The 19137-nt window shown below is 28.6% G+C and overlaps 2 protein-coding genes and 1 long non-coding RNA gene across 3 annotated transcripts; 2 read left to right on the top strand and 1 right to left on the bottom strand.

Annotated features, from left to right (window-relative positions):
• Nucleotides 1-11836: 11836 nt before the first annotated feature.
• Nucleotides 11837-12535, bottom strand: LOC137817894 (uncharacterized). The gene has a single exon (XM_068621119.1). The coding sequence runs from the start codon at nucleotides 12533-12535 to the stop codon at nucleotides 11837-11839; it is 699 nt and encodes a 232-aa protein (XP_068477220.1).
• A 1283-nt stretch (nucleotides 12536-13818) lies between these two features.
• On the top strand, nucleotides 13819-14879 carry LOC137819238 (non-specific lipid-transfer protein 1-like). Its single transcript, XM_068623025.1, has 2 exons — nucleotides 13819-14283; nucleotides 14627-14879. The coding sequence occupies exons 1-2, from the start codon at nucleotides 13916-13918 to the stop codon at nucleotides 14634-14636; spliced, it is 378 nt and encodes a 125-aa protein (XP_068479126.1). The 5' UTR covers nucleotides 13819-13915; the 3' UTR covers nucleotides 14637-14879.
• A 1227-nt stretch (nucleotides 14880-16106) lies between these two features.
• Nucleotides 16107-18814, top strand: LOC137818340 (uncharacterized). The gene is made up of 4 exons (XR_011082061.1): nucleotides 16107-16335; nucleotides 16454-16684; nucleotides 17319-17560; nucleotides 18454-18814. It is a non-coding gene; the product is annotated as an uncharacterized lncRNA (long non-coding RNA).
• Nucleotides 18815-19137: the final 323 nt, after the last annotated feature.

The following is a 19137-nucleotide window of genomic DNA, read 5'->3' as shown; positions in this document are numbered from 1 at the left end:
AGGGATTTGTCTTCATCAAATAGGGGGAGATTGTTGAACCAAGTGGTGTTCAAGCTTTGAAGAATCCAAACCCTTTGAAGGATGTTGAAGGCTTGGCTGTGTTTGTTGTTGCTGAGCTGTCTTAGTTAGGATCTGGGGTAGTTTGAGTTTTGTAATCCACTCTAGATTGAATCCAAAGCATAAGCATTCTCAATCTTTTAAAAGAAAAAGTTTTTTTTCAAACTAAGTGAAAAACAACCGATTGTTTTGTCGAAACAACCATTGTTTTATACTTAGATGTTTTGAGAAAAGGTTGAAAACTGTTTTTCAAATGGTTGAGTTGTTAAAACCAAAACAACCGATTGATTCGAGGAAACAACCGATTGTTTGTTTTGGTACCATAACAGAAAAATTGTTTTAGCTTTAACTGAGCTTTAAATGCTTTAACTGTTTACGCTCCAGTCTTTAAATGTTTTGACCAATCATTAAATACAATGAATAAGTTTGTTAAGATTTGATAACAAACAATATCTTTAAATATATTCAGAAAAACAGATTTGAGTAATTAGATTTTGAATACAAGTTTTTGAGTTTTTCAAAGAGTTGAGATTGCTTAGAGATTGTGATTGATCAAAGAGTGTGAGATAGGACTTCTGCTTGTATTGATTTCAGATTTGCTTCTGTAACAAGTGTAATCCTTGTATTCTGTAAAAACAAGTTGTTTGTGTGTTTGCCGAGAAGTGTTGTGTGTTCTTGAGGGGATCAAGATCAGCATTCTTAGTGTTGGTGTGTTGGCCAAGAGAAGTGTGTGTCTTGAGGGGATCAAGGTCACTTTCTTGGTTGTGTTGTAAGTGATCTAGGTGTGATTGCTTAGTGGAATTCCTCAGTGGTTTCTGAGAAGACTGGATGTAGCTCTGGGTTTAGAGTGAACCAGTATAAACATCTGTGTGCATTATCTCTATCCTTGATCTCTTTAAATTCAGTTTTAATATTTGCAAACTGGTATAAACAACCGATTGTTTCTGTGAAACAACCGATTGTTTTTCTGGTGCTGTTGTTTTTGCTTGTTGATTTGGCAAACTGGATTCCTTATCAATTGTTTCTTGAAGTAATTTCATTCTTGACTTAAAAGTTTGCGAAAACCCTCTGTAAACCATTCACCCCCCTCTAGTTTAAAGCCATATATTCTAACATGTTTTACGCTCCTAAGATACAAAACACATATTGGAGAATCCATATTTGACAAAGTGACTTAAGTTTTCAAATATTTACTTCAAGCTTTTGGGTTTTCTCAAAGAGTGGAATATGATTGTTGTTTGATCTTTTGATTGAGTCAAATCAGGTGTAATCTTTCTCTTTATCTCTTGTATTTCTGGAATACTTGTGGTGTGTGCAGAAGCAAAGTTTGTTCTGAGTTCTATGGTGTAGTTGCTAAAAGATGTGTGTATTCTTGAGGGGTTCAAGATCACTTCTTTAGGTGTGTGTGTTTTGTAATCTATGATTGATTGCTTAGTGGGATTCCCAGTGGTTTCTGGGGACTGGATGTAGCTCTTGTGATAAGAGTGCTTATCTTTTTCCCTGAACTCTTTAATATCCGATTTAAGTTGTTTTTATTCACTGCTGATAAAAACAACCGGTTGATTTTCTGTAAATCAACTTAATCAGTTTTGTTCTTTTGGTTTCCTTAGTTTCTTTCTCTGTGATTCTTCATTGGCTTTCATTATACCTTCTAAATTACGCAAGTGTCACCCAGGCCCAGCAACCGAGTTGTCCCCCCACTCTACCCAAGAGTCGAGCCATCACAAAATTACTACCGAGATCTGATCATCACAAATGTATTTACATTTTTTATATGGGTTTACTTTTTTTAATTTTTATAAATGTATTTAATTTTTTTATGTGTTTACTTGTTTTTAATTTTTATAAATGTATTTACATTTTTTTACTGTTTTTAATTTTTATAAATGTATTTATATATTTTTTATTATATGTTTACTGTTTTTAATTTTTATAAATGTATTTATATTTTTTTTATTATGTATTTATTGTTGTTACATTTTTTATTATTTGTTCATTGTTTTTATGTAACATTCCTAATTTTTTACCTATATATAATAAAATAAAAGTAAAACAAACAATATCTAATTTACATATGTATATATACAACTATCTCATAATTGTATCTCAAAAAGATATCCCTCTTCATAGGGATTTTAATATATACACCAAAAATTTTAAAAACAAAACAAAACATTCAAATTAAAGTTATCTCATCCTCCAACTGCTCACTGAGGAGCTCTAGTACTTGCAATCTCATATGCTCTCGTGTAAAACACGATCATCACAGATAAAGAAACAAACCCAAACAAAGAACAAGGTAAGCTAGCTATATAAAAATTTCTATGTAATTTCAATTTCAAATTAATAAACATAATTCATCAAGTCTCATACAATTTCTCAAACCATCAAGTGTCTATTAAAATTCATAACTCATCTTTATCATGACAGACTTTTACTAACTCACAACACATAGAAACTTGACTCTACTTCCGGAGGACTTGTATATTGAAATTAACATCCAAAGATCTGCACCTGTCATACTACTCGCTGTGAGATCCACACAGCCATGCACATAATCATCTTAATATCTCATCATCTCATATGACAGGATAAATCCATTTGATCTGCTCTAATAAGTTCTTTCAAACCTCAGACTCAGCCAAATGAACCTCCTTCGACTCTCACCAACTGAATAACTTCATCTATCTAATTCCATTATATCAGTAGAGTCAATATCGTCTCATTCATAAGATACTCACAAATCAATACACCCTAACAACAATCTCAACACGGTATTTCCTTTCCTGAAAATACTATGTCATGATCACACTATCACATCATTCCATATCTCATGTAACACATCAATGCACCATTCTATCACATCATATTTTAAAATTTTCTAAACAATCCAAATATATCTCAAAATTCATTGAAACACATAACTAAGTTCCTTTAATTATATTTTTTTTTAAAAAATTAGAATTTTCACTTAAAAAGAATATGCAATGATAAACTAGGCTTTCTAAAGCAAAAAAAAATAAGTTTTCTTTTTTTTTTATAGAGAATCTAGCTTGAGTGAAAATTTACTCGCTTGAGCAAGAACAGGTGTCGCTCAAGCGAAAATTCTCTTACTTGAGCGAGATTCAACCCGAGAGCACCCAAAATTTCAACCTAGGTCTCGCTTGAGTGAGAATTATCTCGCCTGAGCGAGATATGAAGAATTTTTTTGCATAAACTTGTTATACTTGTTAAATTCTAAACCAACATTTCATTCAATTGATAAATTTATAAATCTACACATTACATTTACAATTCTTGCATAGAATTATACAAACACTCTCATTGAGTCATTGAATTATTAGATGAATCTATACATATATATATATGATTTCTAAATCAAAATCATTTAAAATTAAGTAACCAATTCTCATCAAACATTTCATTTAATTTGATACAACAACTTATTCAAATACATTCATTAACTCATTCAATTTCAAACTCATATACATTCTACAACATCTACTATATCTAAATTTTCACATTTCAATCTCAAAAAAATTCCAATCTACACAAAACTAGAAATTCTACAAGAAAATTTGAAAATGGTGACCACGTCACCCCCACATCCAGATCTTCTAGCCTATGGTTCTATTGGCAATTTAAACTAGCTTCCCTTACCTTTACTTGAGCAGATGCTCACTAAGAGCTCCAAACCTACCAAAATCTTCAAGAGTAGCTTAACCTGCACCACAGAGTCATCATAAAAAATCTAACTATATCACTAGGACTCTGAGCTAACAAAGACTAATCCTAAAGCTAAAAGAGGCACATGCATAAATATAGATTGAGGAAGATCTACAAGTTCAAAATTTGACTAAAAGAGAAGAGCAAAAATTGAACTTACTCTATCAGAGATTTTGATCGCACAATCTTGTAGTCTTCGTTGCCAAGAGTCTAATGGCGGACCCCAATCGTCAAATTGATGATCGAAGAGATCAGAATGTTAGAGAGAAAGGAGAGGAAAGGAAAAAAGGAAAGTTTTATAGAGATGGTGGTTCTTTTGAAATGAAACCTGAATAACTGAATTTTCTATTTATGCGCTATTTTCATTTTAATAATAAAATATTCAAGTGTCATTTAAATATACCACTTCTACTATAAGGTTATTTTATAAATCCTTACATTTTATGTTTTTATTATTATGTGTTTGTTGTTTAATTTCTTATTTTATGTGTTTATTGTTTCTAATTTTTATAAATATATTTATATTTTTTTGTTATTGTTTAGTATTTTTAACTTTTATAAATTTATTTAGAAATGTAACCAAGTTTTAAATATAATTTTAAGTTTGTTAAATATGCACTATTATTTTGTATAGTAATTAAGTTCACATCAATATGATTTAAAATAAATTTAGAATTAGTTATAATTTTTTTAGCAGTAGTAGTATTAGAAATGATTAGCCCTAATTGTAAGGATTAAAGTAAATCATAACCCTAACACTATCCTTTACATAACCCTAACCCTAATGTTATTGTAGTAACTCCAACTTAAAGTGGTTAGAGTTATTTGTAGCATAAACTATTTCAAGTGTATCCATAACCTATTTTATGGTTGTTAATGACAAGGTTAAGATTACATGGATAACAAGAACAATTGTCCACCACTTTGGAATGACGACGACATGCAAGAATTTGAAAACAAAATTGTAGTTTATAAGGATCTTGCTCATGCGAACATGAATCTAATTTAAAAAATACAAGAGCAATTGAAAAGAAATATTGAACTTGCATCAGTGATGATTCTTTGAATCATTGCTTTTGGTTTGAATTTGATGTATATGTTAAGTGATATAACGAACTCTATTACTGAGTTCGAACCAAGAAAAAAACGTCACAAACAAGAATTCATGGAGTATTTCGTGCACACCGAACGTTCTCGTGACATTATTCGCATGAGACCAAAAGCATTCATTCAATTATGTGAATGGATTAGGGCAACTGAAGTTGTTAAGGATGCATTCAATAGTTGAATAACAAGTTGCTAAATTTCTTCACATTATTGGACATAAAGTCAAGAATCGAAGTGTTTCATTTTTTTTTTCATTGCTGTGGAGAAACAGGTTCTTGTCACTTTTACAACGTTCTCATGACATTACTCGCATGGGACCAGAAGAATTCATTCAATTATGTGAACGGATTAGGGCAATTGAAGTTGTTAAGGATGTCTATCGTTCAACAGTTGAAGAATAAGTTGCTAAATTTCTTCATATGATTGGACATAACGTTAAGAATCGAAGTGTTTCATTTTTTTTCCATCGGTGTGGAGAAACAATTTCTTATCACTTTTACAACGTATTAAATGCAATTTTGATGTCGGAAGGAAAATTCATAAAGCAAGCAGATGGTATTCATGTCCAACCCCAAATCTTACACACAACCAACTTTTTTTGTACTTTAAGGTTTGTTTATTACAAATTTCCTTTACAATTATCATAATGTCTTTTGCATTTGTATTTCTTTAGACCTGAAATTTTGCTTACCATTAGGATTGTTTAGGGGCCATTGGTGGCACTCATGTACGTGTGAAGGTCTCACATGCCGATGCCTCTCATTTTCGAGGAAGAAAAGACTGGCCAACTCAAAACATATTCACAACTTGTGATTTTACATGAAATTCACATATGTTGTAGTTGGGTGAGAAATAAAAACCTCATATTCGAGGATATTGAAGGAGGCTTTCATAGGAGATGATCCTTTGGTTATTCCAGAAGGTAAGTTTAAGGTGTTTGAGAATTCATAACAATAGATACAAAGGTCATAATATATAAAACTAAAGGATGTTTCCTTGGAATCTTTGTTGGAAAATATTGTCTTGGCGATACAGGTTTTATGTTAAAACCACAAATATTAACACCCTATCATGGGGTTAGATACCACTTGAAATAGTACTCTCGAAGAGGTCCACAGAATGCGAGGGAATTGTTTAATCATCAACATTCATTGCTTAAAAATGTAATTGAAAGGATATTTGGTGCCATGAAAAATGTTTCCCAATTATAGCTAGTGGGACCGAGCCATATTACGATTTGGATACTATGACAAATATTGTTTTATCTTGTTGTATTTTACATAACTTTCTTCGCGGGGTGGACAATGATGAGTCTTTGATAGAATAAGTGGATTGTGAATTGTTGCAACAAGATATACAAGTTTCTTCTTCTCAAGCCCATGACGATGATCATAGACTAGGTTCAGACATTAGGGACACTATAATGAACGAAATGTCGCAAGATTATGTAAACAATTGATATTGTAATAAATGTTGTTTTATATTGTGCTTACTCTATGGGGGGGATTCAAAATATAAAGGAAAGTATGTCAAACATGAGGTTGGATATCAACACTATCAACACACAATTGTTCAGAATCGAAGATAGACTTCAGCAGCTTGAAGGTAACGAAGAATATTGATTGTATTTTTATTATGTTATTATTATTTTGTATGTTGAACTTATTTTGATTATCAGTTAAATTTAATGTGTTATTGGACATATTATGTTTGTAATTTTTTTAAATTCCTATGACAACATCAAGTATCTCCATTTGGAATTCTAATATAATGACTTCATCTATTGTGTATTGTAATGACCGACTATTTTATGTTCATTAATGATAAACAAAGATTGTTATTTTATTTTATTTGTTTTATTGGATACAAATTAAAATTAAAAATAAAATGCAATTCTCTTCATGTTGTCAGTTAATATTTCTTAATATTTATGAAAATATGTGAATTTTATTGTATCACTATGTTTAAATAGTACATTATTTTAAAAATATATAAATTATTCAAATTATTAATAATATTAAATATTTTAGTACTATTATAATTATTAATATAATTATATATACACAATATACAAAATTAAATATTAGATAAATTTATTTAACAATTTAAAAAATATTTAATATTAATAATAATATATAATTAAAAAAAATAAAAATAATGAAATAAAATTATAATATCCGCAAAACATGTATAGTTATACCAAATATCAAATATATATAATAATTATTATTTTCATAAATTTTAATATTTTTAATACATTTATTTCAATTTAACACAAAATTATTTTTTATTATAATTTTTTATTAAAAATACAACTAATTATGGATATTATTAATTAAAAAAATTTAATTAACTCAAACTTTAAAAAAATCATAATTCATTATTCAGATTTTTTTTAATAATAAATGTAAATTTGTAAATTTGCATTTTACACTTTTAAAATAATTTCTAGATTTCCTTTCAACTATCACATTCCTCACAAATTTCAATAAATCATCCTCACAAATATACTAAATTATCTTTTAATCTAAACAAGTTCACACATCCTCTCTAATCCTCACAAATTACTCTCACCCTCCCCCTCTCAAATTTTCTTCTCAATCAAAACACACCTTTATTAAATATTTCATTCCAGATGTTTAGTATTATATATTATTAAGATAAAAATTTATACCTGATTATGAACAACAAGAGTGTGTTTGCTTTAACAAAAACAGTGTTACGGGAACAAATGAGTAATGAAAATCATCCTTCACCCATGCAAAGAACAGTGTGGAAAGATATGCTACCTAGCATTGATGCTATTATTGTTTAACCCCAGTTTTTGTAACGTGTATACAATGTTTGTAGATTCAAATGCACATTCAAATATCAAATTTAAGTGTTTCTTCTATTTTCACTAAATTATAATACTTCTTTCAACATTTATCAAATTTTATTTTATACTTTTTCCTTTTTCTTATATTTATATATTTTTAATTAGTGGATGTTTACATTAATTTTTGTAAATATTAAAAAAAATGTCTTTCACTTAAATTTACACATAAATACCTTATATTTTATTATTCAAATATTTTTAAGATATGAGTAAATTTGTAAACTTACATCTTATACCTTTTAAAAAAAAAAGAAAAAATTTCTTACAATCATCACATCAGTCACAAGTTTCTATAATTCTTTCTCACAAATTTACTCTAACATACAAAATCCAAACACTCTCACTTTCTTTACACTTTTCTCTCAAATCTTTACACATCCATTTTCTAATCCAAACACAATCTTATAGTAGTCTACTTGTAAAAAGAATATAGATAAAACTCAAAATATTAAATGGGATTTAAGGAGAGAGATTAAAAAAATATATTTTATGATGTAATACAGAAAGAAATAGAGAAAAATGATTATTTTTTTTTAAGTAAATGTGCATTTTGTTTCATTTTTATTAGAATATGAGTATCTTTTTTTTACTAAAATAGATAAGATTTTAAAATGCATAAATTTTAATCTTTTTTCTCTGAAATCATTCTTATTTAAGCTATGATTTTATATTAAATTAATTTGGTTTCTAAAGTAATCATAGGAACAACTTCATTATTAGATTTTTAAATTCTTTTTATAAAACTTGTGCTTAAGACAACCACTTAAGATTTTAATTTTTTATTTTAAAATTGTTTTTCTAATTTATTAATAGAAGTGGTGGGTTGAGCCACGACTTCAACACATACGTTTCTATTTTGTTTTACAAAAGTTGTGGGTTGTGCTAGGTTGAGCCCATTGGATTTTTTTTTTTAATTTTTAATAGAAATTGTGGATTAATTTTAAGTAGTAGATAGTTTTTTCTGTTGATTTTTTTTTCTATTTCATGTTTTTTTATTGTATATTATGAATGTAGGTTTTGTTTTTAAGTTAAGTATTTGTGTGAAATTTTTTAAAACAAATATTTAGACTTTAATTTGAAATTAAAATGTGTATGTAATATATTAATTTTAATTTTAAATTGGTAATTGTATTGAATTTCTAAACACTGATAAGTATTTTTTTATGTAAGTTTATTGATTAAATTAATGATGTTAAGTAACTGTAATGTAAAGAAATAAAAGTTAAAAAGTATACCATTAATGAAAAAAACAGTACGAGATTTATAATTAAATATAAATAATTTGATATAAAAAAATCATAACTTGTTGGAATAATTTCTCATATTTATTTTCAACAATAAGAATATTTTTTTTTTAATTTGTTCATCTATCTTGTTATGTATATGAGTAGTTATTGATATTTTTGACAATATAATTGTGTTATTGATATTTTTGATAATATACTATAATTTTTGGATTGTTTCATTTTATAACTTATGAGAATTTTTTAAAAGAATATAATGTAAAATTTAAGTGTATTTTTGTAGCAATCAAGTCATTCACTATTGAAAATCATTGATGTAAACCTTGGTTTTCTCCTAGAAGGTCATTTTTAATTTTCATGACATTCATGTTTAAAGTTAAATTTGCACATTGACAACTTTTTATGCATTTTCATTAATTACAACTTTTGGCATGTGGTCTCATATGACATAGGATATAAACACCCACGTATCCACTCCATCTATTATGGAAGACATTTGACAACTTACAACCAAATGACGTAATTTCTCATTCCTAAAAAATTCATTAATTTCTTGAAACACACTTATTATTGTTCACATACTGAATATGTGTTTAATTCATGAATATTCCATATCGCATAAATAATGTCAGATAGTTCATAAACATTGAGGTTTCTCTTGTAAGTAGGTAATTTGTTCCTTTGATATGTTCCACCATCGTAGAGTTCCATCAAGTCAATTACATGATGCAACACTTTGGCCTTCGCTAATCCATTGAATATAGATAAACTCCACAAAGAAGATATGCAAGGGTAAATCAATCGATATTGGCCACAATATCATCAAAAGTGGATAAGATTGTGAAATGATCGACATAATCGTCTAATTCAAGGAAATGAATTTTATGGAAATGTCCATTTCCGTGATATCACGCTATACATGCAATGATACATTGCACACACTATTCGATACATATCACATCAACAATTAGGATTTGACGACGATTTAAGTTTAATTTCAAATACATTTAATTATTCTTTTGTGGTTCAACTTATTTAACATTTAATTTTTTTCCACAATATGACATGTCCACAACCTTCTTATCAACATGTGTGATCTTCTCCAACATTCAGAAGTCTCCATTACCACATATTGGTTAATCTAGTTGTCAGCCACCTTTAATGTTTTCATAAGTCGATCATCATCATCATCACATGCCAGCACAATCTTTACATTAACACATTTTATACACATAATATTTTTTCATCGCAATTACATTTTTTTCAAGCACATCAAATATGCTTGCGACATATACTATGCCACCACATATAATCCAATTTCATCCATGGATTACTATAGATCCACAATGTCTTCCATTATGTAAGTCAAGATGACAACGACGAACATAAAAATAATAATAATGATGACAATATCAAAATATACCACCATGAAGACTTTGAAGACAAACTAGAATACCAACTTCTGGCACTAACTCCCATAAATAAATATCTTACTATCTTATGTATAATTCTTCAAAAATAATTATCATGTTATTCAATTTAGTTTTATTATTTTTTATAAATTTATTATTTTTCCACAAAGTAAATTAAATACGATTTTTAATTTCAAATTAAAGTCTAAATATTATTTTAATTTCAAATTAAAGTCTAAATATTATTTTAATTTTTTTACACTAATAATTAAGTTAAAAACAAAATCTACATTAAATAAAATACAATTTACAAAATTAAATAAATAAAAATCATGAAATATTTGTTTCTAAACAAAAATGACAGCATAAACAAAATATATATAAAAAAAACCTATGTCCTAATACCACGACTTCTATTAAATATTTAAAAATAACCTATATGCTAAAGTTGTGGCACAATCCACGACTTTACAAAGAAATTTAAAAATCTATGTGCTGAAATTATAAGGCTCAATTCCTCTATTTCACCATCTAACACTTTTTTTTTTTTATTTATCTATCTACCACCCTTTTGTTTTTATTTTTCTATCTACCACCTTTTTGTTTTTATTTCCCTATCTACAACCCTTTTGTTTTCATTTCCCTATATAATACCATTTCAAAAGTTAAAAAAAAATTAAAAAATTGATAATTTTAATTTTGTATGCATTAAAAAAATAAATATTTTTAATGTTTAAAATAGTTAGAAATATAATTAATAAATAAATGAGTTTTTACAAAATAAAAATTAAAAAATTAAAAATTAAAAATGTTAGTTTAAAATTATTTTTTTAAAGAATGAAGAAAATAAAAAATTAAACCCTACAAGAACATAAAAGTTGAACCTATAAACATAAATTAGTAATTCTTTTTATTATTATTGATGATGTAATCATGTTAATTTCAAGTAAAAAATACAGGACATAATTATAAAGTCAATTAGTATTATTTAGTAGTGGACATAGATAATATTGAAGTGTCTATCCTAAATCCAAAAATCCTAAAAAAAAAACTAATGCAAATGCTACACTTAATGCTTAAAAATGAGAAGAAAAAAAATACAAAATAAATAAGTATAGAAAATAAAAACAACAACAATAAAAATAAAAACAAAAAACAGAAATAAATAAAGAATGATAGAAAAAGAAATAATAACTAAAAAATAAAAGATATAAAATAAAGGCAAAAAAAAAGATAAAGATAAAATATATAAAAAAAATAAAAATAAATCAAAACAAGATAAATATAAGAGATATAAGGCGATACTAAATAAGTATATGTTGATCATAAAAAGGAAAATAAATTATAGATGATCATTCATTTAATATTTTCTTCAATGGTACATTAAATAGTTTGTGTGAAATGAAACATAATTAATGACGAGAAGTGGATGATCTAGTAATGTTGGGACACTTTCTTTTTGTGTGTCCTGGTGTTTGACAATATGCACATTTTTTTGTTCGATCATGTTGTTCTCTTATGTCCATATAAGTCCTTATTCGACTTGACTTAGGCCTTCCCTTTGAGGTTATTTTCATGTCAGGACTTAGACATAGTATTTGACCAGTGTATGCAGACCAATACCCTTCATTTTTTAGTTCACAAAATAGTCCTTCGTAAACATGAAAGACCTGTTGCAATGTGTACACATGTGAGATGTACCTAGCAAAATCGTGGTGAGCATATTTGCATGCAGCAAGCACATGGGAGCATGGTAGGTGTAGTTTTTGGAATTTCCCATAGTCAAACCATAATTCGTCCAAACGAACTGCAAATCGGCCTGGTGGTCGTACTTTTCTTGGATTTTGTCTTTCTTCTACCAAAAATTTGGTGTTCCTACTATCAAAGGAAATCACTGTATGAGTGTTTGCCTTTAATTGTTCATCTTCCAATGCTTTTGCTGCAACTTCAGAGTATACATGTCCATCAACCACCATGGCTTCCACTTGCCTGCCTCTATCTGTGAAGAATTTATTGCAACAAGTGAATGTTGCCATCACCATGGGAGATATTGGAAGATTTCTTGTTTTCTTCAAAACATAGTTGATCGACTCAGCCAGATTGATTGTCATATGTCCCCACTTTTTACCGTTGTCCCATGCAAGAGTCCACTTCTCTCTCGGGATATCATCCAGCCACTGAGTTGCCTCAAGATTTTCCTCTCTAACTATGTTGTAATAGTAAAAAAAGCGTGGCTCTGTCGTTCCCTATGCAGTTTTACGAGGATGACTTCTTTCATACTTGTAGGGTCATTCCCCTTTTGATAGCAACAACTTTTGGTGTCATAGAACTGAATGTACATCCTTCAATGGGACATTCTTTCATTGATCCATCATTAATTAACATATAATGAAGCCATTTGTTGACAACAAACAAAATGTTGGGTGTGTAATACAAAAGGAAAGATGGAGAAATCAAAGATGTTGGGTGACATACTTATTTAATATCACCTTATATATCTTATCTTTATCTTGTTTAGATTTATTTTTATTTTTTTATATATTTTATCTTTATTTTATATCTTTTCTGTTTTTAGTTATTATTATTTTTTCTGCTATTCTTTATTTATTTCTGTTTCTGATTTTTTTATTCATTAATTATATTTCTAACTATTTTAAATATTTATTTTTTTAATACATTCAAAATTAAAATATCAATTTTTTTAATTTATTATTATTATTATTTTACTTTTGAAATGATGCTAGATAGAGAAATAAAAATAAAATGGTGTTAAATAGGAAAACAAAAACAAAATGGTACTACATAGAAAAATAAAAATTTAAATAGTGGTATATAAAGAATTGAGTCGAAATTATAACCCAACCTAGTGCTTCTACTTATAAATAAAAAGAAGTAATTTAGAATCCTAAAATTTGTGCCTATAAACATTTCACTGGTAAAAATAAAATAAAACCTCATATTTATGTAAAAGTGATTGTACACACAATTTTTAGATTTGAAAGATATATTTATAGAACCAACTTATCCATTTTTATAAAAAAAATATTTATTATAATAAAATTGAAACAAAATTACACTATTTATGTAAAAAAAAAAATCCTAAAAATGGTTTCATTGGGTCTTAAAAAAAATAATGTTAGTGTCGGATTACTTGTAAAAAGAAAAAAAAGAAAGAGGCTCCAACAAGTTATTACCCTTTAGATATGTAGACATCATTATAGTCACCCCTCTTGCCTAGTATAGTGTGGCATTTATTTGCTCAACTACACTCCATTATGGCATTGAATTCACTCAACTACTCAATAAGCTCAGCCACATGATTATACTTCAGAGCATTCTTCTTGAACCTCTTCGCCCCATACCCTTCCCCCACTATATAAACACAACCAACGTAGAGCATCCCAAAGCACCACACCACAGATAAAAGGTCCCTAACACATAATAAGTATAGTACCAACCACTATCTGGTTCTTGCAAGAGTTGAGTGCGTCATGGCTACCATGGTAACTAGGGTTTCTTTCTTGGCCATTGTGTGCCTGGTTCTTGGTGCAACAACCAGTCCCAAGGCACAAGCACAGATGACATGTGGCCAAGTTGTGAACAACCTGAGCCCTTGCATTTCCTATGTGATGTATGGGGGAGTCAATGTTCCTGCTCAGTGCTGCAATGGAATCAAGAACCTCTATGGCCAGGCTCAGACCAAAACTGACCGCCAAGCTATTTGCAGCTGCATCAAGAATGCTGTTAGTAACAGTGGCTTCAACTACTCTCGTTCCAATCTCAACAATGCTGCTAATCTTCCCAAGAAATGTGGGGTTAACATTCCTTATCAGATCAGCCCTAACACTGACTGTAACAGGTACTCCATTTAATATTTTCTCTAGGTTTTATAAGAAACAAAGGATACCATAAACATTTTGTTAAAATCATTTTGCTTCAACTATTTGTCCCTATATTTCTCCTTTCCAGCTTTAGTTTATAAAGAGAAAAATTTTAAGTTTCAGTGTCTATGCAGTTTTGTCGATATTTTCATCACTTAACAGAGTTTTTATACGATTTAGTCTCCATGATATTTTGTCAAAGTTTTTAATCATTGTCAGAAGGTTTTATCTACGAACTACAATTCATATTGATAATGAGTTACTTTTCTCTGTGCAACTTTTCAATGCTTCTAATAATGAGTCCTTATTGTTGTTATGCAGTGTGCAGTGAGGTTGGGGTGCGTGATGCATATGTTATACTAAGAATAAGAAGGCCACGTGACATGACATAGGATGACTGGAAATTGCTGGTACTAGTTATCATGTCTGTCGTGGATAAAGTCAAGTACTCGTGAAGCTCGTTGTGTAGGCACTAGTAGAAGAAGATATAATAGAGTATTATGGAACCAATTATGGATGTATAAGTCGTTATTGTCCCATATAAATGATAATATAATTTGAGAGTTTTATGAGACATGATTAATGATTATGGTACCTAGTGTCTGTTTCTTTGTTCCTTGACCCAGACTACTATAGGGGAAAGTGAGGTTTCAAAACTATAAAACATAATATATTTAAGGAACTGAATCTAAATTTTGTGGTTGCTCGTCTTGGCTAAATGTGGTAATTAAGTATTTAAGCAAAACGAGTTTAGTTCGAGATATTAATTAGACCAGTTAAAGGAATATTTTAAAAAAATATTATTTATTAAAATAGATGATGAAATTTGCTTATTATAATAAACTGGATTTTTTTTTAAATAAATAAATTAGACAAACACATTAAGAAAGAAGTAGGAATATGCTTATTCTATCTATAAAGTATTTCTTTTAAACAAAAATACTAACCATACATATTTCTTGAGAAATACATTTTATTTCTGAAGTAATCTCCCGTACATATACATTTAAGTATTAGCAATAAAGATAAGTTTTTCAAAAGAACATAACTTCAGTAGGTGTCATGAATAGACAAACTTTGACCGAAGATTCTTATTATGGAACACTTGTTTTGTTTATGTTTTAAAAACATTATGTAATGAATATTTACGTACCCACTCTCAAATTTATGACAAGGTCACGTGAAAATTGAGTGAAAATCTACGGCTTCGATCTCATTGTCTCATCTCAAATAATTTTGACTGTAATAATACTTTTCATTTTCAAATATCCACAATACAGTATTCGGATAAGAATAAAAAACACGGTAAGAAACAAAGTTTTAAATAACGGTAGGTTAATATAATTTCATAATTTAATTAATGAAAGTCTTTTTAACTTTTATTAAATTTTAAAGATCTATTCTAAAATTTCAGTAGAATAAGAAATTTTTTAATCTTCATTAAGTTCTAAAAATATATTCTAAAATTTTATTAAAATAAAAGAGATTTTTAATTTTTGTTAAATTTCAAAAGTTTATTCAGAAAAATATTTTAGATTTTTCTAAATCTCTATAAATAAATAAAAATAAATAATTTTAATATATTTTATTTTATTTTTATTTCCCTTTTTTTGTTAATTTAATATATAATTTTTCGTGGTTCAAAACGCAATTCAGTGGTCTGCATAGTAATTTGGGTCAGTTTTTGCAAAATCCTGAAAACTGTTGTGGAAAATGATTTCTGTGGTGTAAAGAGCAATGTCATTCTGTTTTGAATTTTTTTTACAAATGAATCAATTGGATCTCTGTTATTCATTTTTCTTGGAGTGATTTTGAAAACGTTAGCGGAAAACAGTACGGTGTTGGAAGAATTGCTAACGGAGGAGTTGCAATACTTCGGCGAAACCAGTTAACGAAGAAGACCACCATAATAGTGCCTTGTATTTAGGTTTTGAAATTGGAACTGAATTTGAAGCGATTTGTTGGTAAATTTGAGATTGAGCGAACACAAACCAAAGAAGAACTGTAGTGTTTCGTATGAATTGATTCATGTAAGTTCCTTCTTTCGTTTTCATTTCCGATTCTAAAAATTCGTTTTCTGTGTTCTGTTTGTTGTTTTTTTTCTTCTCACTGGAAAATTCATCTTTGAACTTGTTGCTTTAAACGAAGAACTGTGTTGAGCGATTGCGGTGAGGAGATTGGAACCGTAGAGAGAAAAAATCATTAGGTGATTCAGCAAATCGTTGACATGTTTCGGAAGGAGAATTTGAAAATCAAATTGGTGAAACAGTGACTTTTGATCCATTCGGTGTTGTAAATTGAAGATTTTCTGTGAATTGAAGCATAGATTGATCTAAAAAAAAATCACAAAGTATCTTCAATTCTTCTTCATTTGAAGCGGTAAGTCACTGCAAATTAATTTTGGTGATTTTTGGAAAATTTTGAGTGAATCGTTGGTGATTCAGTGGAAGTGTTCAAGATGAGTGTGATTATTTGTGTATTTTGATGACTTTTTACGATAAGTGTATAAAAGTAATAATGTCTTTTTTAAGGATAAATATCGAATTCACCAAAAACTGTTAAATATTTAAATAAAATATTTGTTTGAAATAAAACAAAATAATAAAAAATTGTTGGAATTTGTTAATCATTGTCAACAAGGTAAAAAATTGTTGTTTTAATTAGAAAAATAGGGACTGGATTTCATATTAATGTTCGTATAAAAATCATTGATATTGATTTTTTATATTGATTCCTCACATATTTAAAAAAACAACTTAGAATCGATATCAATAACAATTAACATTTCAAGTCTATTCTTACCACTTAAATATGTTAAGTATTATTATTATTATTTAGGTTAGAATCATAAAAAAATTATACAAAACAATAATATCAATTATCAATAAAGAACATAATATTATGTTTAAATATCAACTAAATAATAAAAATTTGAACAGATTACTCTCAATCTCAAATGGTAGAATTGACCACACATCTTCTAATATCTTCTATTCTCCCAATTGGGTCTCAGGTCACTCAATGATGTTTTCCTCTCAATCTTGCACCCTAAGGATGTGCCTCAAGCCCCCTATTTAACCTAATTTTCATTGACTTAAGAAGTGACTTCTCGCTTGGGCGCTAATGGGTTTGCTTGGCGAGTAAAAAGTAAAAAGGCCCAACTTTTCTGGCACTATCTCGCTCAAGCGAGATTGAGCTCGCTTGAGCAAGATCCACTGGTGGCATCTTAGCTTTTTTGTGAGTTTGGGCAGCTTGGTGAGTGTTGATGCATTTCAGCTTTCTCTGTTTAGTTTTGTATATTTTCCTTTTGTCCAATTCTCTCCATACTTTCCTAGACACCTGAAATTAACACGAATTTGGAAATAAATCGTTCTCATTTAATAAAACATGTAAAAATATATAATTTCATAAATTAGGAATTATTTTATACTTATTTTAGCAATTAATACCCATAAGTGCCTATATTTCAATATGAAATATTACTAAAATTTGGCACTTGTCATATTTGGAATGTAATTCTTCATTTTTTCACATTTGTTGTTTAATTGCAATTTATTTTGTGGGGAGTTTGGAAACAACAATTACGGTGATGGAAGCAATAGTTTCAGTGAATTGAATTGTTGCGGGAGCAAATATTGTGATTGTTAAATAATTTTGATGCATTAACAATGAGTGCCAATTGTGTGACAAAATTATAGTAAAAACAATTTTTTTATTCTTTGCATTGATGCTTAATTCGTGTTTTGAATTTGCTGAATATGTAAGATGCGTAGACAAAGAGTTCAAGCAAGGAAAGATAAGTGAGAAAAACCAAAACAAGAGAAAAGCATCAATTGCTACCTCCAATATATATTACACACGACTGCAACATTTCTGAATTAGAGATCATTGTCCATTATCACACAAATGGGTGAAGGAAGAGTTCTCTCTTACAGAAAAATTCTTGTGCACTTTTTTTTTTCAACAACTTTTGTTTTGAAAACTAACTTAACTATAAGACTAGAATCATTTATATTCTCTAACTTTTGTGATATTTTACAGTGTCTGTTATGTGATGGTGGCATTATTATGATGTAATGCATGACATGTTAGCCATATGGAAATCCATTTTCACTCACATCTTTGCTATTTTTAATTTATGTTCTAAGAACAAGGAAGAAGAAAAGAAAGAACAAACCACGGAGTAAAAGAAGGAAGAAGAGAAAAAAGATGAAGAACCTGCAGAGATAGTACTCAAGGTTGATATGCACTGTGAAGCTTGTGCAAGGAAAGTTGCAAAAGTATTGAAAGGATTTGAAGTTAATTTAGTTTATGCTCTAAGCTAGTCATTTAATCTAGTTGGTGTATATCCATGAATGCTATTACATGAGAATCAAAATTCGAAAGAGTTGTTTGTTTGTTAGTAGTTTTTTAGGATTAGTGTCAACGTGTACTTGTTAGAGGGATCTGTTATCTATAATTGGTTTTGAATGTAACAACATACATGATGAAGTAAAATTTCCTTCTCTATCTTGTCCTTTTTACTTTAATATTTTATTTTCCAGTAAAAATTAAATAAAATTAAGGGGACACTTCATGATATCCCAACCTTTATAAAAAAAAACCAACAAACCACCCATAATGGTTACAAAACATGCTGCAGAATGAAAAAAAAAACTGCAGAGATCTACATACATATTTTGCATAAAAAGATGATCATCGGTACCTGACTTAAGTTGAACCAAACCAAGATGATCTAATGTTTTAAGCATGTAAACTTGGGAAATAGGTAAAAGAAAAGGTTCTCTCAACTGAAAACAACGCTATGATATAATTTTGGGCATGGCAAGGGA

This window comes from Phaseolus vulgaris, chromosome 10, assembly GCF_000499845.2.
Source record: "Phaseolus vulgaris cultivar G19833 chromosome 10, P. vulgaris v2.0, whole genome shotgun sequence".
Classification (NCBI taxonomy): Eukaryota; Viridiplantae; Streptophyta; class Magnoliopsida; order Fabales; family Fabaceae; genus Phaseolus; species Phaseolus vulgaris.
This window is presented reverse-complemented; position numbering and strand designations above follow the sequence as displayed.

What these genes read in the sequence shown, in the direction of transcription:
- LOC137819238 (XM_068623025.1), top strand. Translation starts at nt 13,916, where the DNA reads ATGGCTACCATGGTAACTAGGGTTTCTTTCTTGGCCATTGTGTGCCTG.
- LOC137817894 (XM_068621119.1), bottom strand. Translation starts at nt 12,535, where the DNA reads ATGACAATCAATCTGGCTGAGTCGATCAACTATGTTTTGAAGAAAACA.